Below are 24,822 nucleotides of genomic sequence, written 5' to 3'. Positions count from 1 at the left end.
TTATTTTATGAAAGTAAAGTACTAAGACAAACATGTCAGGAGACCTGAAACGTTGCCTTTAAAGGGGACCTGTCAGCACATTTGTCCTGTCTGTTTTGGCTAATACATGTAATGCCCATTAAATAACCATTCCACCTTATTCGTACTAGAAATCAACTGGGTGTTACCAATAAGGGGCGTGTCCCTGTCCGCTGTAGACATTATCCAATCAAAGTTAAGGGTCCCAGGTCCTCTTTAAAGGAGAAGTTAGTCAATTTTAAAAAAAATTGCCAGCAGGCAGGGGCAGGAAAAACATAATAATTAAGCATTACTTACCTCTCCCCCCGCCCCTGATCTGCCATATCACAGACTCCGGTATCCCAGCCAGAAATAATTTTCCCCCATGTTGTCACGACCCGGTTGATGGATTGCCCCATCAGCCATTGAATGACTGCAGTGGTTACCTGCCTTATTCACTGTTTGGTTGAGCGGACACTCCATCAGCCATGTTGTGACTTTGATAAAGCCAGGGATCCCAGAGTGGAGAGACAGCTTCAATGTTGAGGCATGTAGAGAGGTAAGTTAAGCTTGTTTATTATGCTCCTCCCTGCCTCCTTGAAATTTTTAATTATTATCGGACTTGCCACTTCATGGGCATTTTATAACACAGGAATACTGTTTGGTGTAATTTAAACCCCTGTGTCATTCCTTCTATCCTTAATTCCCAAGGCCTCTGCCCCTAAACATTGCATAGTATAACCCAAAGTGTTCCTTTAAAGGGATACTCCAACCAAAATGAAAAATCGTCTACTGGCAGGGTGTGTGGGAACATAATAACACAGTTCTACTTACCCATCCTTGTGTACCCACAGTGCTGTGTCACAAGCTGCCACCGGGCTCCAGTTTTTTCCTTGTCCAGGTGTCAGTTAGTGACTACAGTGATGTCTCGCTCCAGTCACTAAGTGGCTGAGTGGGCAATCCAGGTCATGATGTTGCAGGATGAGATCCAGGAGCCTGGCGGTGGTCTGTGACCGGTAAGTCAGCGCTACGGGGGCACAGAGACAGGTAAGTAAAGCTTATTTATTATGTTGCCTAACTCACCTACCTGCAGCCAATTTGTCATTTTGGACACACGTCTCCTTTAAAGATGTGATTTCAATGTTATTCACACACAGATATTTCATTGGGATTATTCTGAAATGATACTGGAGATACTCTTTGTAGTTATGTTAACCCTTATGTGAATGATCAGAGCCCTGCTCGGTGCTACAACCACTGGAACATCTTGTTGCGTCTGTGCTCCATGTTATGTGGCCTAGTATATTATGCTCTAGATATTCCGTAGTTACTATGTGGATCTTGTATAAGACTTATGGTGCGTTTACACGAAACGATGGCCCGATCGTACGATTAACGATCACGATGTCGGAGTAACGATTTTTTTTTTCACAACGATCAGCGTTTATACGGTACGATATATCTTACGGAAAATTCGTTTTGCGAACGCTTAAGCCTATCTCACACATTGGTTAAATCGGCGAACGACTGTTCACACGGAACGATTTGAGAATTTTTTGCGAACGACGATTTGATTGATCAAAATGAGCGATTTATCGTTCGTTATTTGATCGTACGCTGCGTTTACACGTACGATTATCGTTCGAATTCGATCGTTATCGCGCAAATTCGCACGATAATCGTTACGTGTAAACGCACCTTTACCACTTTCTATTTTATCTATAATCTGTGACAGTCATTCCCTACCGCACTCTTCATAATGCTCATCTTCCTTCATGTTAGTAGAGCTAGCTGCGGTAGCCTAAGTTAAATCACGTTTCCGTGTTTTCTCCGCTTTGAAACCAATCTCCCTGCAGGAGTTTCCACAACAGACATAAACTAGATTACAGTAGACACAAATGAGAGAAGGTTTTAAAATGTATCAACACATGGATCTAGGATGTGCCAGCTGCCATTTGCATTGAATTAGTTTTGGAATGAAATGCAGAGTAATAGCCCTCTCGTAATATTCTCCAAGGCATGATCGTAAACCAGTTTTAAATGCAGTTCAGATGGCTTTTTACTAAGCACCGGCCATCTTCTAGCTCTCTATTGCACAACATCTTCATTAATGATTCTTGTGTCATATGTTCTGTCCCCTTGAAAATCATTGTTCATGTTTTTGATTTCATAAACCATACTGTTCTGGATACAGTGGCCAAGTTTACGCTGTTTCATTGTCAGGAGCCTGTCACTATATAACACTGCTGGAGCTAGATGCCCTTGCGTGTAAGAAGCAAAGCCCTATACTACTAGAGCCCCCTCTCTGAACAAACACCATCTTGTGCAGTTTAATATATAATATAATATCTCCGGCACAATAGAATCTACATTGCCGAGAGACTCTGCTGCTTGGAAATTCCATTAAATGCACAGATATTGCTCATCGTGTAGACAGGACCCATTTTAGAAGTCATTTCCACATATTCCTTATTCAGGCATCTCACGATTTTGCAGATATAGTCTTATATTTCATTCCTTGAACACAACGTCTATCCTGCAATCTGCTATAAGCCGGGGGTTCACTGCCTACAAGTATATGTGGATACTTTGTTAAGCAATCCCATCCCATTTTTTTATTTTTGCATAATGATACTATTTAGCAAAGGCATCAAGTGTCAGGGTATTGGCTTGTCTTTTTTATGTAGAACACTCCCATGCTGAAATCAAGGAACTCTTAGCCAATTCAATTATGAAGAGAGTCAAGATTTACAACACAAATCAGGGTCCATGGACTGTGTCAAATATTGTGGCTAGGTAGGTGTGGAGAGGATGGCACTTCCAACAGCGGTGGTGCTCTAGGTGGTAGGTATCCAGAAACGTAGTAGAGAAGACCCGGCACTCACTTAGGTACTACCTAAGCTGATGTAGGCTATGCTTGGCTGAAACGCATCCTTACTGTTCCTGATGCTTATTGCAACATAATAAATTAACAAATTTACTTGGTGAGTGTCGGGTCTTCTCTACTAAGTATTGTGGGTAAGCCCAATCTAAAAACTTAGGTATCTAGAAACATAGTAGAGAAGACCTGGCACTCACTTAGGTACTACCTAAGCTGATGAAGGCTATGCTTGGCTGAAACACATCCTTACTGTGCCTGATGCTTATTGCAATATAAGAAATTAGCAAATTTACTTGGTGAGTGCCGAGTCTTCTCTACTAAGTATTGTGGTTAAGCCCAATATAGAAATGTAAGTATCTAGAAACGTAGTAGAGAAGACCTGGCAATCAATTAGGTACCAGCGTGTGGCTGATCACCTCTCTCCTACTATCTGTACATGTGACACAAGACAGGTCCATAGACTTACATTTTCTTTTCTCCTCAGCCAATAAGGGAACATAACTTGCATGCTACCCCCTGCACCCCAAAATGTTGGCGTATCATTGTGGAGTTAAAAAAAAAGGCCTACAAATACTCGGTCTAAGTTATTAGAGTTTACAGATTTACAACTGAAGACTGTCTAGTCTAAGTTTACGCTATCTAAGAATTAGACAATATTAGAAAATCTGAACCATTGTGTATAGTTCCTGTAGACAAACTCAAATTTGCAATGATTGTATATTAGACTTTTAAGAAAGTACTATCCATATTATGGCTGTATGTTACCATTATCTGCACTGTTCTTAAAGTGAGACGTTTATAAACCTATTACCTTCTACTAACCCCAATATCATTGTTTCCTCTAGCGGCTCCAAGTTCAGATAATGTAGCTCTTTACGTTGGCATCGTCATTGCTGTGATCGTATGCCTTGCCATCTCCGTCATCGTAGCTTTATTTGTCTACCGGAAGAACCATCGTGGTTTTGAGTCTGATATAATTGACACTTCAGCGCTGAACGGTGGATTCCAAGCAGTCAACATTAAAGCTGCGAGACAAGGTGAGTGCTCCTAGAAACGGAGAACAATTAGTTCATTTTCTACTAGTTGCTGTTTCTAGTGTTGATATTTTTCTCCATTGTTTTGACCTTAAACAAGTCTAGCCAGTAGGATATTAATGAAGGTTCTTTGGTCTTAATAAACTATGTGAATACTTTATTATGTTATGTTATTTCTACATTGAGACTTGATCATTTGTAGTTTTGAGAGAGGTTTTGATAACAATATATCTTATTCTGATGTTTTCAGATTGCTGTGTTCTTAGGTTGTGTGATCCTAAATCACCATTTCCTAGAGATTAACGCTACTCGAGCATGTCCGATCATTCACTATTTGCATACCGATGGCTAAAGAAGTTGAATGCAGCCCTAGGAAGTCCATCAAACATGGATACATCCTATGGCATATGGCTTTATCCATGTTTTCCAGGACTGCCTAGGGCTGCATCTAACTTCTTGAGCCACTGTATTCAAATACCCAATGAGTGGACTTGAGTTGCACTCATCTCTACCATATATATCAAAGTCCACACATATACTGTACACACATATAACGGCCACCATTCAACTCAGGAGGGAAATATTGTTGCATTGGTGGTATAAGTCCGACTTTTTTAAAAAAATTCAGAACGGAGAGTGGAAGTGCTGCAGCTCAGTCCTCTCCCTGCTCTATCTCCCAATTGGACTGATCAGAAACTTTTGACATGGTAATATTTCCCCACCATCACTTTATAAATAAGTGGCCATCCGCTGCCTGAGACCCTCCGCAATCCAGAGAATGTAGCAGAGACCTTTAGAGACTATTTTAATAATTTTCTTATGCAAAAACATTTACACTATACAAAGCACAATAACCAGTTATAGGGCACTAACCAAGTTCATGATTGAATCGAAAAGTCAGGTAATTTTTCTCCTGAATGAGTCCATGATATACCTAAATCTAGTATGGTCTATGTTGGGAACAGGACATTTGCTGTCCAAAAGAGGATACCATTTTAAGACTAAAAGTTGCCCACAAAAGGAGAAGTACTGTACTTTTTTGTTGCTATGCTATGGTAGTTTTTTATTTATACACACTATCAACCATAACATAAAAACATTGATGGGTAAATTGAATACTATCTTGTGACAATGGAACCTGTCTAGAGGGGAATATATAAGACAGTAAGTGATCAATCAGTTCTTGAAGCTGATGTGTTAAAAGCAAGAAAATGGGCAAGAGTAAGGGCCCTATTACACAGGGCGATTATCGGTCAAACAGGCCACACTAACCTGCTGAAAAATCATCAGTCATCGGCCGTACATCAGTAGTAAAAGGGATTTTCAGCCCATGGCTGATACCAGGAAAGAGCTTGTGAAGTGTCTACAGAATAGACCCCATTACCAAGATCAGTGCTCCTTTACAGACAGATTTGTTTTTATGTTTTCCTTGATTTTGCACCAACAGTCCAAGAACCCAAAAAGGGGGCATGTCCTTAGTTTTTTTTCAGAAGGCCTAATATTTACTGGGCGGTTTTCTACAGTAGCTGTCTAACGTTAAAGTGGTCGGTTTTCACAATAGACTGGAGCAGTTTGGTGCAAAATAGCACACGTAGTCGCATGTGGAAAATCTGCCAAATACACTAAGGCCTCATTCACACAGGGAAAGAACGGCAGAATCCCTTGGCGAAATTGTCCGCCGCGGAATGCCGCCAGCCTCCGTGTCATAATAACACTCTATGGGAGGCTCGCGCACCGCATTGCTCAGGGTCTCTGCGCGCTGAAGAATGAACATGTTCATTCTTCAGCCCCGACAGATGCAGCGTGCGAGCCTCCCATAGAGTGTCATTATGACACGGAGGCTGGCGGCATTCCGTGGCGGACAATTCCGTCAAGGAAATCTGCCGTTCTTGTCCTGTGTGAACGGGGCCTTAGTGTATTTGGCATATTTTCCACATGCGACTACTTGCACTATTTTGCACCAAACTGCTACAGTCTATTGTGAAATCGCCTTTCTTACTCTGTGTGAACGGGGCCTTAGAACTATCAGACACAAAATAAATCTAGATGAGACACTAAAACCCATGATGTGTAGGGATTTTAGCTGCTTAGCTGTAGGGATTGTTTAGCTGTTTTAGTGCGTCTCTATTATAGCTTGTTTTAGATTAACCCAAACTTTGCTTCAAAGTTTGGCTTACCTGCCCAAACAAGCTTTTGAAAATTTCATTCATCTCTAGTCCTGTCATTCAAGCAGATGTAATTTTAACATATCTAAATGTTGTTGAAGACCCTTCATAACAACAGTGTGCCCTAATACTGTAGCACTAGCGTCTTGCAGCAAGATAAAAAAAATTGTTTAGGAACGGTTTGATGAACATGACAAAAAGTTTAGGGCGATAACTTGGCCTTCAAGGTCCTTAAATCTCCATCCAATCTAACATCTATGGAATGCGCTGGAGAAAGTCCATTCTATCCAGGACCCACATCACACCTTAGGGTTGTGCACCAGCAAGATGACCATGATTCTATATGTTCATTGCATACACTACTTATGGCTTGAAGGAAATTATATCTGCCACTCAACAACCAAGGTGGCTTTTTTCCTTATAAAGTAGACCAAGCGGAAAGCATTGAAAAAGAATGTTTGTGGAAATTATTGGTGTTGTCTCGGGCTGCCATGCTGCGTCGTTGCTGTACGTCAATAAATTGACTCCAGTTGTGTCAGATTTGACAGCTAGATTTCCTTCACATCTGACAGAACAATCCATTTGGTCCAACATTTGAATACTGAATATTTTTTCCTTCTCTATTTTGTTTGTGGGAACATATCATTGTCAAAGGTAGCAACAACCAACAACGATTACTTTACAGCTACCGCATCACTTCTCCTGGATACGTATAAACAGCAAATAGCTCTTAGCTTCCACATTTTAAGTCAGAAGAGCTGAATTGTGAATATTTGCCACGTGTGCCATCATGCAGAAAAACATGAGCCTGCAAACGCCCCCGTCCGTAAATGTTGTGGGCTTCATTTGCGAAAGGTTTAATAAGCAAATTAAATTTCCTCATCACATAATGGCTTTCAGGGGAAGCACTGTAAATTGACGAGGTACAGCAAGTACTAAATCTTACTGTCTCTTTCCTCTTCCATAGTGCACACCATCAGGAAACTGCTTAATTCGATGTGCTGGTTACGTTCCAAATAACATATGTTTACTAGACACAACTAGAGCTGGATTTACTATAGCCATCTACATAGTCAATGAGCCCATCACTTCTTTCGCACGTAATGGACAGATATAATATCGAGCAGCACATATGCATATGATGGCGCACACCGAGTGGTATATGCTCAGTATATAAGATGAGGAACCGTAGGAGAGCGTCCATTGAAGACACATTTACAAGACAGATTGCGATCATGTACTTTTGATTGCAAAGCAATACCAATTTCTTGCCTACTGTTTGATGTTGGACTCTGTGTGTATTCTTTTATCCATCTGGTGTCTGGACGTGTTTAAGTTCCCGGGGCCAGCAGAATAAAAAGAAACGTTTTTTAGGAAGAACAAAGAAAGAAAATCTCGAATAAAATGATTGCAAATGTGTTTTAGTATCATTCTTTCAGCTTAATAATTTAAGTTCCACCTTTAAGTTATAAGCATGTTCGAAATCGTAGACAGACATTGTATAGATGGTAAGGCGTATTAATGATATAGTCCAGTAGTGACATCATTTTTATATAGACGTGTTGAGCTTCTCATCCTGATTTCCTTATTGTCTCCAGATCTCCTGGCCATTCCTCCAGACCTAACATCTGCAGCAGCCATGTACAGAGGGCCTGTTTATGCTCTGCATGACGTCTCCGACAAGATCCCAATGACCAATTCTCCTCTCCTTGACCCTCTGCCTAATCTGAAAATCAAAGTGTACAACTCTTCCGGAGCAGTAACACCTCAAGATGATTTGTCTGATTATGCCTCAAAACTTTCACCTCAAATTACACAGTCCTTACTGGAAAATGACACTCTAAATATGAAGAACCAAAGTCTCGCAAGGCAAACAGACCCTTCATGTACTGCGTTTGGAACATTTAACTCACTAGGTGGACATCTCATCATTCCTAATTCAGGTAGGTAAACAATGGGACCTAAGGTATACTCAACGGGACCAAGACCTCCAAAACAGCTCGCAAATCAGCATAGTTTTTACATGTGGTTTTTAAAGTGCAAGTATTTTTGGATGTTACTTTTTAGTTGTTTTTTCAATCTCCCATTGCTTTCAATGGGAGCTGCCAAACAAATCCACCCTGAAAATGTAACATCACTGTTTTAAGAACACCCTATTAAAGGAAATGGGAGCTGTATTTATTACCCTATGAAAACACCCTATGCTATCTTCACATACCATCAAAAAAACATCCGTCTGAATTGGGTGTCCATCATTTAAAATAAAGGCTGTCATTTGAAAACAAAAGCTGTCCATGGTTTGCCAACCAAATAAAAACGGCCAACATTTTGAGAGTTTGTGAGCATAGCCAAAGGGCTACTGTAAAAAAAACAAAAACAAAGCATTGAAGCTGCCATTGTGTGTGGACACTTTAAAGAGCAACTATAATGTTTAGCGGGCAGCAGGATGCGCTATAAAAAACCTCCAGCCATGCTTCCGCCGTGTTCCAGATGCAGGCACGCACTGGATTTTGATTTCTTACAGCAGCGCAGTTGATTGCAATGCAAGCAACTGCACTGCTGGAAGGAATCTATATCTGGGACATTGCTGCATCGAGAGCGCGGCTGGAGGTAGGTTTTTACATAGCGAATCCTGCTGACCGTTAAACATTATAGTTGCCCTTTGACTAGACACTGTCGTTACCAATAAATAATTTTAAATCAGCAGAGAAGATGATATACTGCATCTTTGTAATTTTCTTAATTACATTTTTTAACTTCATGACAGGTACACTTTAAGGCCGGGTTCCCACTTACGTATGAGTCCGGCCGTTCTGTGACCCAGCCGTGTCACAGAATGGCCGGTGTCAGTGAAGATCATCCCAGCCAGTACTGCAGTACTGGTCGGCAGAACTTCATTTGTGCTTAATTGGGATGCGGGCGCATTGGTGTGCACCCGCATCCTAATTCACCATAGCACACAATGGAGAGTGTAGCCAGAGGCGCACTCTCCATTGTGTGAACTGACATGTCTGTTCGGCTGCTATTCAATGAATAGTGGCCGCAGAAAAGCTTTCTGTGCGGCCGATTGGAATCCCGGCCGGAGTCTATACTGTGTATAGACTCTGTCCGGTATTCCATTCATTCAAATACAACATATCTTTTGCGTTATTCACGGCCATTGTTGCAAGTTGCAACAATGGCCGTAATTTAAGAAATTTAAGAAATTTAAAGCCTTGACTTTGAGAAGTGGGCTTCCTCTGATTGCAAACTTTTCAAAGAAGAGTTAAATATTCGGGCACTAGCTCCCACAGACAGGTAAAAATACACCAAGCAATGAAGCTGGGGCACCGACCATCAAGCGACCAGCCATGATACATCCAGCTAACCTAAAACCCAGCCCATCTTTGCTTCCTTCAGCTAAAACAAAAATAGCTCAAAAAGTGAACTTTCCTATATCGTTCCCTTCCGCCAAGCGTTTTGTTAGAATGTAAGAGCGAATGTTTATTTCTCTAAAAAAGAAAAGAAATGTTTCTTTTATAGCCTTTTTCCTGCCATTTCACCTTATTCCAATTATTTTGCTTTTGAGAGCCATAAGTAGGACTTCAATCGCCATGGCAACATTTCTCGTCCCGGCTTTGAGGACTTAAATCCAACATTGCCCTGTAAAATGAATTCTTTTTATGGAAACATGAATGCAAGCCTGAAACATAAATTGCCTGTCTTCCCCTTACAAGTATCATTTCCTATTATTTAATTGATTTCTCTATTTGTTTCTTTTATCTTTTTTTATTCTTTAGGAGTGAGCCTGCTGATTCCTGCCGGGGCTGTTCCTCAGGGAAGAGTTTATGAGATGTATGTGACGGTGCACAGGAAAGAGAACATGAGGTAACCGCCTAGGCTCAGACATCGCACTACATTGGTCACTATGGCTCCAAAGAGAATCGGGGCCTTTCATGTGGACATGAAAGACTTTGTCAGTCGGTTGTAGTTTTCATGTTGTACTATTGAATGCTGTGTCAAATTCATATACTGGTCTTGGGATGATATGACGGTGGGTTGGTTTACAGGTTTGATATTGTCAGGAAAACTTTAGAACAAGAAAGCAGAGTTTACTAAATATACTGAAGAAGATGCCAATTGTGGTATTTAAAGGGGTATTCCATGCAAACCTAATTTTTCATATGTTGCTGCCCATGGTGAGACTAACAATTCATTCTATACTTCTTATTATCTATTCAGTCTCCTTCCCCCATTTCTGAGCTAGCTGCTTTATGCTGAAGACATAGAAATCTGTGTCTGAGCTGTTCTCTCCGTCTCTGCTCAGAACCCCCTTCTCCCCCCCCCTTCTTAGGCGGCTGTTGTAATCAAGTCCCTGGCAGGCTGTATCTGCAAATCTGTAGCAACTTTTGAATGCTTGGAGGGTTGATCACAGTGAGTTCATCATCAACTTGATCTCAGATTAACCCTCCCAGAAAAGTTGCTACAAAGCTGCAGATACAGCCTGCCAGGGACCTGCCAGAGTCGTCTCAAAAGGGAGGGGAGAGAAAGGGGTTCAGAGCAGAGATGGAGAGGACAGCTCAGACACAGATTTTTTTGTCTCCAGCACAAAGTAGCAGCTCAGAACTGGGGGAAGGAGACTGATTAGATAATGAGAAGTATGGAATGATTGTCTCACCATGGGCAGCAACATATGAAAAGTTATGTTTGGGCAGAATACCCTTTTAAGTGTCTTTAAGCTGTGCTCTGTCACTGGTTGATCAGGACTGCCACTTGTGACTGTGGGGGTCCCAATCATTTTTCCTGATAGCTGAGGCTATCTTTTCAGTCCAATTGTCAATCTTCTTACAGCTGCGCTAGTGACACAGGCTGCTTCCCCAAGTCTAATGTTTAGTCTAATGCTTAGAATAGACATTAGGAGAGGCTCAGTATCTTTAGCAATATGTCAACGTGCCCTGTAGTTCCCATTGCCCCCACTGTAATTTGTCTTGTTTTACCTGTTGTCAGAGACAGATTTATCTTGACAACATGCAGTAGATAGCAGACTGCAGAGAAGGACAGGGAGACACCTAGTGGCCAATATGTTAAAGCAATGTTTCTGTTGTAAGAAGTCATTTTTGGTAAATGAAGCGAATTACAGATATGTTAGGAATCACATAAGCTATTAAATGGAAGAAAGTTGTTTAAAATGAAAGTAACCACTTTAGTTTGTTTTTTTAGTTACTATACGTGTAGTTGTTAACAGATGGCTACACTATCAGAGTGATATAGTATATCCTAGATGATGGTATGCCGTACGTGGAAAATGATCTAATCCCATGGTGTAGGCCTCTGTTCACTGATTATGGTCGGGGAATTAGTCAATCCCATAGAGATGCTATGATTCAGTAAGTGTCTGCGCCTGTGATTGAAATGTGCGAGCAAAGGGAAAGTATAAACTTTTGATGTCATGTGTCCATGGGAACAGAGGAATCTGAGAGAGAAAAATGCTTTAAATTAATTTCCACCCTAATTCACCTTCACAGTCATTGACACAATGCACTTGTTGATTAAAGGATTTCTTTTGACAAGACTGACTTGGCGGATGCACTGATAGTCTTGCTGGGTTTTTTCAATCTCAAAAGACAACCTCAAATCTCAAAGGCACTCCTTTCAGCTCAGGCTTTTTTTTTTTTTTTTTTACATTGTGGTATGTTTTATTTCTATATACCTTCATTGTACCAATTTACAGAATTAATTTTTATTTTTAGAACACGCTCTATATTTCAATCATGATGAATACGGGTTCACACTTTTCACCTTCGAGACAGATGTGAAGCTCAAATCCCATTCCTTTAAAACATGTAGTAATATGAATTCTTGTGTGTGTGTGTGTATATATATATATATATATATATATATATATATATAATTTGTTTTAGATAGATAGAATGGATGGATTTATGGTAACATATAGAGATAAGTATACCAAGTTAAAAATTCAGTTTGGCAGTTTGCCAAACTTTGAAGCAAAGTTCAGGTTCGTCTGAACCAAACCTCAAACAAACCGCACTAAAACAGCTAAACTATTGCAGGTGTTTAGCTGTTTTAGCACAGTTCAGCAATTCACTCATCTCTACTTACCTGTCCATCCTGCCCCATTGTCCTCCTTCTCCGGTTTCCAGTGCCCACCCACAGCTGCCTCCAGCCCGCTCAGCCAATCACTGTTTGAGATGGGACAGCGATGCTACCAGGAATTGGCTCTTGTCTCGGGAGTGACAGCTCGCTAAGCCAATCCTTGAGTAATGAAATGGGACAGTCAGTTATTGACTGAGCAGGCTGCCACTCTTATCTCAGGAGTGACAGCCCACTCAGCCAATCACTGACTGACTGAGACAGTGATTGGCTGAGAAGGCTGGAGGCAGTTGGAGACACCAGAGACTCCTGTTTGCAAACTCGTGTTTGCTTTTATGTGTATGTTATTGTGTGGTAGCCATCTTCATGAACTCCTTCTAAACCTTACAAAAAGTTTGGAACTAATCTCAGTTCATATGGATATGGAAATAGTATATGGATCAGCACTGCACATACTCAGACACCGATGCATACAACTCTTCCGCCCCCAAAAATAAAATTGGGAATTATGGTGGGGATTGACAAAGAACACTGGGTATGCAGAGTATTACATAACTATAACATGGTAATTCACTAATATAAAGTTATTAGTGGACTTACACCAGAACATATACAACTAAAATATGGTAGTCATTGCAGTGTCAGCTTCTCCGCAGCTTCCCAGCTGATTTACTAGGTTTAAGTTTGTTGACAGGTGAATATTATGTATATATGAAGGTGTCTTACTTGTCATAGTTGCCATAGAATTATAAAACAAAAGGATTTCACACTACAAGTTTGCACTGAAATCCGCTGATTACCATTAAACAAAACACAGTAATCACTGAACTCAAGGAGAACAGCGAAAAAAAAAATTCCAATGAAGTACTCAATCAAGAGTCTCCACCGATGCCCCCAAAAATTTAAACATGCAAAACAAGAGTCCGTAGAGCCTCAGTTACGAGTCTCAAAACACGGGATAGCCAGATATCTCTAGCCTGTTGCCAACGGGGTGCCTCCATGATGGGGAGAGCACCACACCACCCTGATAAATAACCCCTTAAGTCCCACTCGGTTGCGAGTATTGGAACATAAACAGGGAAACAACAGGGTGGCCCCTTTTATCAATGTCTAACTCAAGGTGCGAGTATTGCGATCATGACAAGGGCTTGAAAAGGCAGGCTTCCACCCACAGACCATTAAGGTCTATGGCACTCCTTTCCACTGTGAGAACAGAGTCCATAGCCTTGCCAAACCTAAGCTATATTGCTGCTGGTAAATTAAAAAACACCAGAACAGCCATACTTACCTGTCCGCGCTCCCCCGATGCCCTCTGGAGCCATCTCTGGCTCCCCTGTCCAGTGACAGCTCACTCAGCCTATCACTGTGCTGTCACTAAGCAGGGGACCCAGAGACAGCACCAGAATGCATCACGGCAACGCAGACAGGTAAGTATGTCTGCTTTGTTGTTCTTTACTATACTAGTAGCACTATATATTAGGCTTTACAAAGCTATGGACTCCATCCTTACAGTGGAATGAAAATCCCCTGATAGAACGGAGTGCCGCTGCGATATGGTACATGAGAAGGTATCCTAAAGAATAATAATTTCTCTTATTTTCCAGGCTGTATGTTTTAGTTACAACTGTTGTCTTCACAACAACATTAACCAGATGAACTTTCTCCGTATGTCTCTGCAGTATAAACTGTACCTTCCCGGCTTCTTCATGTTCAGTAACAGAATTATATGCTTGGCTATTTTTGTTCGACTAGATCAATGCGGCAAATTATTATTCAAGTGGCAGTCCTGCCAAAACTTATTATTTTCATGTGACTGTGTAGTACAGATGCATTCTTCACAATGAATTGGTTTATAGACACAGTCTAATCTTCTTACATCTCATCGAAGCATATACTGCATTGGGAGCCTATCCAATAGTCAGATGTGTGATTCTAAACGTCCAGAGCTAATGTCCCTTTGACCTACTTCATTAACCACTTCTAGTAGAGGACTTTCTATACACTAGGATAGGTCAGTAATTTAAAGCCAATAGAACTGCAGTATTTACATGCCACCAACATCTCCACAGCCTTCCATGGATATCTTGTACGGGAATATATAACATTTTAGAATAGCAGGTAATTTTACTGACTGGTGTGGCATGTTTCTAGACGGGTGCTTTACATTATGAAAGGAAAACTTACAGAAGGTTAGACGACTGTTCCAAGAGTGCACGGAACGCTAAGAATGAAGATTATTCTCCTACCTTCATCCTCATTGCCGTATTCACAAAAGTTTAACTTTAATCAATATGCAAATTTATTATGTTTGGTGCACTGGGGGCAGGACTACCGCCTTCTGTGCACCGATCCAGCATCCTCTCCCTACAATTTCACTCCAAAACTCATCTCTGACGTCACTCCGGCACCGGATGAATAAGGAGAAGCAGGGCAGATCAGTGCACTTTTTTAAATGTATTTTTTCATGGGGCTGCCTACTTTTTTTTAACCTTTAGGATATACTAAGATTCCATAGGGTGTATGTATGTGTGTGTTGGGAAGGGGAGCAGAGGTCACTTTCTCAATTAGCAACCTATCTACCCAGCTTACATGGCATCACATTGTGTGGCCAGTTTATGGGGGTGCAAAAAGAGCCTATACATTAATAGAAAATGTAGGTATTTTGAGCCGACCATACATGCTACGTGAGGGTCGTACAGACCTGACTATTTTGGAACCTGCAAACCATCTAATTTGCATGGAGGCTTCCCTCCTCTTCTCCAATGGCAAATGCCGGGGAAGAGAAGGATTAGGCTTAAAGGGGTACTCCAGCAGGGGGGCACTTTTTCGCTGGGACCGGGGACGAGTTGGCTGAGTTCCAGCGGCGGGTCCTGCATCGTGGCGCTCCAGTGCCCGGTTCCTGGCCGCTTCCTGGTGTCTGACGCGGGCCCGAGACGTGACGTCTCAGGTCCACTCAGCCAGTCAGTGAAGGGGGCGGGATCCATTTCAAGTCCGCTCAGATCCCGCCTCCTTCACTGACTGGCTGAGCAGACCTGAGACATCACGTCTTGGGCCCGCGTCAGATACCAGGAAGTGTCCGGGAACCGGGGGCCGGAGCGCCGCGATGCGGGACACACCGCTGGAATCGGGGAGGTGAGTGAACGTCTTTTCCCTCAGCCACCTCGTCCCCGGTCCCAGCGAAAAAGTGCCCCCCCCCGCTGGAGTACCCCTTTAATGCATTTCAGAGAAGTCTGACACTGGCTTTGTATCTGCAATCTGTGAGCCTGTCTGCTTGCTGAAGATGATATGCATTGTTCCTCAAAGGTAAATCAAGACCTCCTTCTCATCTCTGACTATTCATAAGGTTACAGGCAGTTTTCCTTCGTGTAAATGCCAGTGTATCTACTGCTGCATGTCCACAGTGCTGCAGGGTAATCCCCTCCCTTTAGCTTGTCGGCAGCATTGCTAGCTCAGTGTTTAGCACAAACTCTTCCCTTGCTCTGATCCTGCTGCTGTTTCTTTGCTTTCTGCTCACATAGCACCTTACAAATAGAGTTGATTGAACCTTGGAAAATCCTAGGTTAAATCGAACACAAACATTCCCTAACCCTCCGTATTAGATTGCTGATGTCTTAACGCTCCGTGCGGAAGGAGGAGCGTGCCCGGGGATCGCCTGGAATTTTTAGGATTTTCCAAGGTTCGATTAACTCTACTTACAGACATTCTAGTACTGTACTATTAAAATGATCAGCTCAGCACAGTACCAGCCTATTCAGTCTAGTGCACTTTCTCCAACATATGTCATGGTATACTGTAGCAAAGACTAATATACTCTGTGTTGTTATTGGCCAGAGAAGTAAGGGAGAGGAAGTCCATGTGTGTGTATTACTGACATCTCAGTACTGTTCTCACCACCAGAGAGAATGAGAAATAGGAAGGGACTCTCAGGGGCTCAATAACAGCAATAAAAAAAACTTGTCACCACTGTGAAGGGTTAATCTAACAAAACCATGGCATCTAAAAAAAAATGAAAATGACAGATACAGCTTTGCATATCCTAATTTGAAGATACAATTTCTCTTCTTCATAGCTGTAGATTTCTGACATTGTGTTGCGGACTCATGTCACAGCATCATTTCGTGTTCTTGCTGTAATGTGCGGCTGCCACCGAATGAGATCCCTGGTGATCTTCACTTTTCTCCGCGCTTGTCAAGATGATCTCTCAAGTGACTGTCTCTACTGTAGAAGTGGCATTGAGGTCATAATGGTCTTTAAAAAAAAAAGAGACTGTTTGGATTATAACAAAAAGAGCGCTACTTGAGCTAAACAACGTAAAAAAAAAAAAATGAAAGCGAGACTGTAAAAGGCCATGTTACTTTTAATACAAAATACATCAAACCAGCACAAAACTGAAGCCACAGCATGTCAGGACTCTTCACAATTAGCTTTTGTTCATATTGTTCCAAATGGCGGAAGATATACTTAATACTCTCCCTTTTACAGATGTAACCATTACCCGCTTTCAGTTGTCATAGGGATCGGTTTCAAATTGTGTATTTTTGTGTTTTATATTGAAAAGAGCAAAATCCTCAGTTTATTATACTTTATAGGCTTTATATTCTATTGCATGTACAATAGGTCAAAGAAAAAGATATAGTGCACTGGTTTACAGGGGGTTTATTCAGTGATGATTCAGGACATGGAAGGCATTTAGAGAAGCAGCATCCACAGTTTGCCTGCACAATAGTTGTACCCACTACGGACGATAGTTATAACTATCTTCTGAATTTACTGTGATTGTTTGTCATTCTTTGTGAACAAAACAATCAAAGGGTTAAAGGGGTCTCAGAAAGTTATACAAATTTTAAATTACTTCTATATAAAGAAAACACAAGTCTTCCAGTACTTATCAGCTGCTGTATGTCCTGCGGGAAGTGGTGCATTCTTTCCAGTGTGACACAGTGCTCTCTGATGTCCATGTAATGGTGATTTGACCCCTATCTATAGGGATTTGCTACTGCTCTGGACAGTTTCTGACATGAACAAAGGTGGCAGCAGAGAGCACTGTGTAACTTTCATGTGACCTATGGCTCTATTTATTCCTATGGAGCTGCCAGAAAGAGCAGAGTAAGCCTGCAAGTGCTTAATCTGCTCTTTCCGGTGGTTCTATTCATTCCTATGGAGCCACCAGAAAAAGCCAAGTAAGCTGTTTACTCGGCTCTTTTCGTCAGCTCCATAGGTCGGACCCCCAGGAGGTCAGACGCCACAGCCGGAGGTCGGACCCCCAGCGATCTCTTATTTGTCCCCTATCCTATGGATAGGGGACAAGTTTATTTTGCTCGGACAACCTTTTTAGGTATACTGGCCATAAATACAAAGTAATTTTATGTTTTGGCATCTATTAGTGATGAGCGAGTACTAAAATGCTTGGGTGCTCGTTACTCGAGACGAATATCTCCCTATACTCTAGTGCTCATTTCGAGTAACGAACCCCATTGAAGTAAAAGGGAAACTCGAGCATTTTTGCAGGGGACCCAAGTTCGGTAGGGGGAAGGTCGTGTGAAAACCTGTCAACCACAGAAAATGATGGAAATACCATGGAAATGGACAGGAAACAGCAGGGGCAGCATGTATGGATGCCTCTGAGGCTGCCTAATCACACCATTACGCCAAATTCTGGGCAACAGCTGTGCGATACAATCTGTTGGTGGCTGCACCTATATACACTCTGTGACACCCCCTTTACACTGTGCAAGCAGTAGTGAACTTAGATATGGCTTGTGTAAGAAATACAGAAATCAGAAATTATAGTAGAGGTCACGATAAAATAGTGGGGTCTGTATGCAACACCTAATGTCCCCTTTCTGCCAGCAGCCGATCACCACAGTCTGCTGGTTAAATCGCGGTAGCTGCACTGCAACTACCAGCCAGCAGTCTGTAGTAATACAATTTAAAAACGATTACAAGGGCTGTTTGGTTGTTTTGCTAGTATTCCCTGCCTATTGGAACGCTAATTCCCTCCCTAACGCTTTCCTTGACAGCAGCAGCTCTGTCCCTAATCTCTTCCAGCATGCATGTGAGCCAAGCCTCGGCGGCCGAGATTTTTATATGGCAGGGTCATCTGATCTGGCCAACCAATCGCTGCTATCGACATGTATGGGTCCCACATCATCGCAGGATGTACCAAAGAGTCTCCTGCATGTTTATTGGAGAAATAGCTCCCAAACTTACTGGAAATAGATGATGAGATTTTCTCGAGTATCGCAAGATGCTCGTCCGAGTAACGAGTACCATCGAGTCCCCTAATACTCGAGTACCGAGCATGTTCGCTCATCACAAGTATCTATGAAAGATAGATATGAGGGGTCCAAAAGGACAGTGAAGACATATTGATGGAACACAATATTGTCAAGGACAATGAAACCTCTCCATTCTATTGCGCGTAGCAACATGTCATAAGACTGTATTTTGTTTTGGTTTTAATATCACCCTTCAAGTCTAGTTGCAATTGTTTCTACGTGACGTCTGCTTGAGTTAAGCCACGGTTGTCAGACAATTCTGCATGCTGTTGCTCATGCAGATTTGCTGTGTCTACAAACATTTTTATCATTTATCCCCTAACATTAGTTCGGTGACCTTTGGGATATATTGATGTTTGTGTTATGTCTGGTATAGCAGTCACGATTGCCCAAGATACACTGGATGCTTTGTCAGATTCGTTCTGGGTACAGTATCTAAAAGGAAAGCTGATGTGCAACGAAACTTTCTGGAGTCGGACAGAAATTGACATTATCTAAGAGAAAAAAAAAAAAAACAACACAGAATTAATTACAGTCTAGACAAAAGAAACCAAAGCGAGAAGCCTCATGTATGACTCACTGAAAAACAAAAGACTGCAAAATTAGAAGGAAAGAGAGTTTGTCTGCAGAGAATTTCCAGACAATATTTTTAGTTTATTTAAGGTGTAATGTGCTACTGCTAATACAATGTATGTGATCTTATTACACCAAGCCATTATCGGCCATACTTGGATGATTATCGGCCATTATGGCTGGGTGTAATAGCTAGTGTTAAAAAGGCAACGATCAGCCAACATGCACAATGTCAGCTGATCCTTGTCTTTCAACAAGTTAAAAAACGTAACGATAACGATGGTCTGCTGGCCATCACCCCGTGCAGTCGGTAATCGTCCAATGTAAAAGTATCAGAGATCAGCCCGATCAACTGATTGGATCTCTTGACCGCCGGTAAAATTTATGCCTTAATAGTAGACGTGCAGCCAATGACTATGAATGTTAGTGGCCACATGAATGATACTGCAATTGTTCATGCGGCCCTCGATGAACGGTGCTGGTTTGTGTCCATACACAGTACCTATCAAATATCAGTCTGCACTTCCAGAAAGTAGAAAATGCTTTTAGTATATAGTAAGAAGAGTCAAAGAGGCTTTCCTGTGCTCTGGAAGTGCAGCAAGCTGTAACCCCTCCTTACTCTCCCTCCTATACCTGACCCTGCTTGGGACTCAGCTTCCAGGAACATACTACAGCTTACAGCTATTTAGGAGCTTGGAAAAGCCTCTTTGACTCCTTGTACCAGAGAATAAAAGCATTTTTCTATGTTCTGGAAGCACAGATGGATATATGAAAGGTACCATGTGTCTCCTTGCCCTAACAGCTATATAACAGTGTCAGCAGTTTTGAACATAAATTACAGCTGAAAGATTCCCTTTAGTCTCTAAAAAAGATTACGAAGTTCTTTTGAAAAAGGGGTCAATAAAAATTCACTGATACAACTGATATGGTAACCTTTTAAATGTTATAGGGTTGCAGGAGAAAATGTATATACTAGCTGTGGTCTCCCTAATTCATGGTTTGGGGGGCCCAGTTAGCACTTATTACCCAACTTATTTAGGGTACCCCCTATACAAATATTTCATTGAAGAATTGTATAATGATTGGTTCTATGTATAAGGTTCTAACTGGTATATTTCCTACAACAGGCCGCCCACAGAAGACAACCAAACCCTCCTGACCCCGGTGGTATCGTGTGGACCTCCTGGTGCATTATTGACCAGACCAGTGATTATAACAATGCATCACTGTGCAGAAACAAATGCAGAAGACTGGAAGATCCAGATGAAAGAGCAGTCTGTACAAGGACAGTGGGAGGTGATTATCTATCATTCATTCTATCTATCTATCTATCTACAGTATCTATCTATCTAGAAAAGACAAAAATTGACTGCAGCATGTCCAGACTTTGAGGTAAAAAATCAAGTGAACGGTTTATTCCATAAGTAGCACACAAAGAAAAAACAGCGACATTTCGCTCTTCCAATAGGAGATTTTTCAAGCCGGCTTTTTCAAGACCGGTTTGAAAAAGCTCCTATTGGAAGAGCGAAACGTCGCTGTTTTTTCCTTGTGTGCTACTTATGGAATAAACCGTTCACTTGATTTTTTACTTCAAAGTCTTGTCTTTTCTGAATAGACACCTGTGGACCGCAGCAGGCACCCAGCATTACTTTTTGAACTTGAGTGCTGCGCAACTTTGTTTTCTTTATCTATCTATCTATCTATCTATCTATGTAATGCTTGTTTGTATATCTATCTATCTGTCTGTCTGTCTATTATCTATCTATATCTCCTATTACCTGTCTGTCTGTCTGTCTATCTATCTCCTATCTATCTATCTATCTATCTATCTATCTATCTATCTATCTATCTATCTCTATGTAATGCTTGTTTGTATATCTATCTATTATCTCTCTCTCTCTCTCTCCTATCTATCTATCTCCTATGTAGTATCTATCTATCTAAAAAAAAAATATATATATATATATATATATATTCTATCTATCTATCTCATATCTTTCCTATTTCCTAGATCACCTATTCACTACTGGCCATCAAATTTTTGTTCTCCAGTTTTACACAACTACAGCTCCCAGCATTGCACAGAATAGCTAAAGCCTCACAGGCATACTGTGAATTGTAGTTTTTCAACAGCTGGAGAGCCACCAGTTTTATACCATGTAAATGTGTATCCACTGTAAAGGTCCATAAACAGTCACTTATTAGGGTCTCTACTGCAACTGCACCATACAGACCCCCGCATAACTCTACTGGGCAGAACTAACATCGCTATACAACCATATTGTCATCTAAGGCTTAGTAGAACCCCGGCTTATCCAGGTGTTGCAGCCGTAATGCTGATTAAAGTCTTTATGGTTATTAAGGCCACATGAAACAGTGGTAACTGCAAATGTTGGGTAAAGAACAGTATACATTTTTATGTGTGTATATTGCTTCATGGTTTTTACTTTTTTTTTTTTTCTTATTGACTTCAAGAACGACCAAAATATTAGCTGGTTTCTTAATTTTCTAGTGGCTGATATACTATGGTGTAGTTTCAGACAGAACAGTAGACTTGCCACTGGTGACACTTAGTGGCCAAATGGTGTAAGTGCAGCAAGTTGCTGAGAGATTGCATTAACACTGCAGTTTCTAAGCATTTAGTAAGGGTTCCTTTACTTATATTTAATGATCTTAGAAAAATAAAGTAAATATTTATAACACGTTATATACTGTATAGTGCCAATCATTTAGGGGAATAACTATACCATATGGAAACCCTTATACACTAGTTTTTTCGTTACACTATATGGTTGTAGCAGTCCAGTTATAGCACCATCTCTCTGATGATGACATTGCCTGCCACATGCTCACCCCTTACCCCTTTATTGATGTTGCTATATATAAGTAGTCAGCTTGAAGTTGTCACCTATTGTTGCCCTAATAACAAGCCCAACCAAAAATATGGGTCTTTTATAGACTACGTTGTCTATATGCACAACCAAGGAGTTTACTATTTATTATAATGTTGAAAATGACACCTTATTCATAGTATAGCTGTAGTGCTGGGCTTAGCTAATGACTTAGGATTTTACTCTGTTATGGTATATAGTATAATGACTGAGCAATTATGGGAAACTATTGGCGTATTAGAGGAATCTAACCTGCTGATATGTCCCTATAGGGCACTGGACCATTTTTGTTCTATTAGAAATATTCTATTTAATTGATATTCTAATTCCGTATTTTGGTGCACTGTGGGCGGGTTGGTGTATTGGGGAAGTAGTCCCACCCCCAGTGCACCAAACCACCTAATTAGCATAAGGATAAACAACTAATAGCACAGAAATGGCGCTGAGGATGAAGTTTCTTACTTACCTTCATCCTCAGCACCTCGCGCGCTATAGAGACATATATACAGGATAGATGCTTCATCATGCTTTCTCTTTTCCACCTTTAGAAAAGTGAGGGCAGCAGTCACTGGTGGATGTCTTCAGCAACTGTGCCCCCCCCCCCCCTTACCGCAATCATATATACAGTGCTGACATCTATGACAACACTATCTACACTACAGTTGTCCATAGCGACTTCCAGTGTCTCCCAGTGTTGTCCATAGTGTCTTCCAGATTTCCCATTAACTGGTATAAGGAAGAAACTTGAGGCTTAAATGAGTAATATTTCTTTTAGGGGAAATTGCATCTTAAAGTGTCACTGTCTTATGGAAACATTTTTGACACATCATAAAGACATGTCAAAAGTCGTGATTGGTCCGGGTCTCAGTTTTCAGCCCTGTACCGATCGGGGGAATGAGCAGGCAGAAGACACTCTGCGGTATGGTCTGCTCCCCACTCTGTGTCATTGGTATCAGTCATAGACTTAGGGCCCTATTACGATTATTACGGGACGTTTATCGTGCAAAATATCGTTATACCGTACTAATTTAAACCATAATCATTCTGTGTGATTGCAATCAACGATCGAAAAATCGTTTGTATGTCGTTGATCGTTGATATAGATCTGAACCTAAAATCGTTGTTAATCGTTCGCTGTAATTCCGCATTCGTTCGCTCAAGTTCCGCATTTGTTCACTAATCGTTCAGTGTAATTGCGCATTGTTCATTGTTTTGCTGGGATCGGAAGGAATAAACCATCATAGTAACGATGGCAATAACGATCGTAACTAACGTTTATCGTTCTGTGTAATATAGTGAACAGTTTCAGATCAACGATAAACAATCTAGTTTGCGATCATTAGTCGTTAACCTTTAAAAATCTCTCTGTGTAATAGGACTCTTAAATTATGAGTCTGACTGATCACATGACACAAAGCCGGGAGAGGACTACTTTTAGCGCAGTCTTCTCCCAACACTCAGACCTGGACCGATCAAAACTTTTGACATGTCTCTATGACATATCAAAAGTTTTTTCCACAGACAGGTAGACTTTAAAGAGAACTCCTCATCACTTTCCTGCTGCTTGAAGCGTGAGTCATCGAGCGGTCCCCAATGGCCCCATATCCTTGATTGATAGCTTTTCTCCTATATCCAAACAGGGGAGAGATCTATCAATCTAGGCCAGCAGGGTGGGGGGAAGCAGCTGGAGGCAGCCCTTGTGACTAGTACTTTAGGCAATAAGAAAGCGATGACAGGTTCCCTCTAATATCATTTTGGGCTTGCGGCACCATCTTTTCCTAGTGGGAACCCATTACTTCCTGGAGTGAAATCACTTTACATATTACCTGGTGAATTTATGCAGAATACAATGTATTTTTAGGAGTATTTTTGCTTTTTCACGTAGAGCTCCCATTTGGAAAGGAATTAGGTATGCATCTGACACCTCGCAGATATTATCTTGTTGCCTAATGTCTTTTTTGCTTGTGAGCTAAATTTAATCTGTAAACTCTCGGAGCGGTCGCTGATTGACTTCTGAATACATTAAGGCTGCTGGTGCTTTTCATGAATTAATAGAACATATCAGTGGAAAAGGAAGACGTGGCATATCCAAATCGTTTCCTCTGATTTGTTTTCATTACAGCTTCTATGGCACGCAATGGGAATATTCAGACGTATGTTGGCTTCTAGATTTTAACACTTTCTTGTTGAAATTAGACCTTAGCCTAAGGTCGTAAATAACGACTTTCGTTCTGTGTAATATGGTGAACGATTTCAGGTTAACGATAAACAATCACGTTTGCGATTGTTAATCGCTTATTGTTAAAAATCGCTTTGTCTAATAGGAACCTTAGTGCTGTACCCAACTAATTGAATGCGGCACACTCTGGTTTAGACTAAGGGTCCTATTCCACGGGCCGATGGGGGCCCGATCAATAATGTAAACGAGCACTGATCTGCTAGATCGGCGCTCATTTACTGGGCCTATTACACGGCCCAATAATCGTTTAGCGAGGGCTGCAGGGACATCATTACCGATGTCCTTGCAGCACTTGTTTAAACACTATACATTACCTACACATGTTGCAGGGCTTCTCCTGCGCTCCTTCTTCCTCCTGGTCCTGCCCGCAGCAGCAGCTTCGCAGCGGCCTGTCTAAGCTGACAGACCGCTCAGCCAATCACTGGCCACGGCGGTCCTGACCAGTGATTGGCTGAGCGGTCTGTCAGCTCATACAGGCCGCTCCGAAGCTGCTGCATGTGGGACTGGGAGGAAGAAGGAGCCCAGCAGAAGACCTGCAAAATGTTTTGACAAAGTATGGTGCTTGTGAGATCGTCGCTCGCCGCACATTGTTATTCCATGCAGCGATGCATGGTGGGTGCCTGATGATTTTAGGTTTGAACCTAAATAAACGATCAGCCGATGACATGAAC

General features: G+C 41.5%; 1 protein-coding gene across 1 annotated transcript in view; it reads left to right on the top strand.

The window, feature by feature from the left end:
* The window catches only part of UNC5C (unc-5 netrin receptor C), a 332,506-nt gene that overhangs the window by 296,411 nt on the left and 11,273 nt on the right, over positions 1 to 24,822 (top strand). Inside the window, exons 10-13 of the mRNA XM_069978343.1 lie at positions 3,724 to 3,915; positions 7,676 to 8,020; positions 9,857 to 9,944; positions 20,149 to 20,317. Coding sequence (XP_069834444.1) covers positions 3,724 to 3,915; positions 7,676 to 8,020; positions 9,857 to 9,944; positions 20,149 to 20,317 — 794 coding nt within the window. The remainder of the gene's footprint in view (positions 1 to 3,723; positions 3,916 to 7,675; positions 8,021 to 9,856; positions 9,945 to 20,148; positions 20,318 to 24,822) is intronic.

This window comes from Dendropsophus ebraccatus, chromosome 7, assembly GCF_027789765.1.
Source record: "Dendropsophus ebraccatus isolate aDenEbr1 chromosome 7, aDenEbr1.pat, whole genome shotgun sequence".
NCBI lineage: Eukaryota > Metazoa > Chordata > Amphibia > Anura > Hylidae > Dendropsophus > Dendropsophus ebraccatus.
The sequence above is the reverse complement of the archived record's forward strand: the minus strand, read 5'-3'. Positions and strand labels throughout refer to the sequence as shown.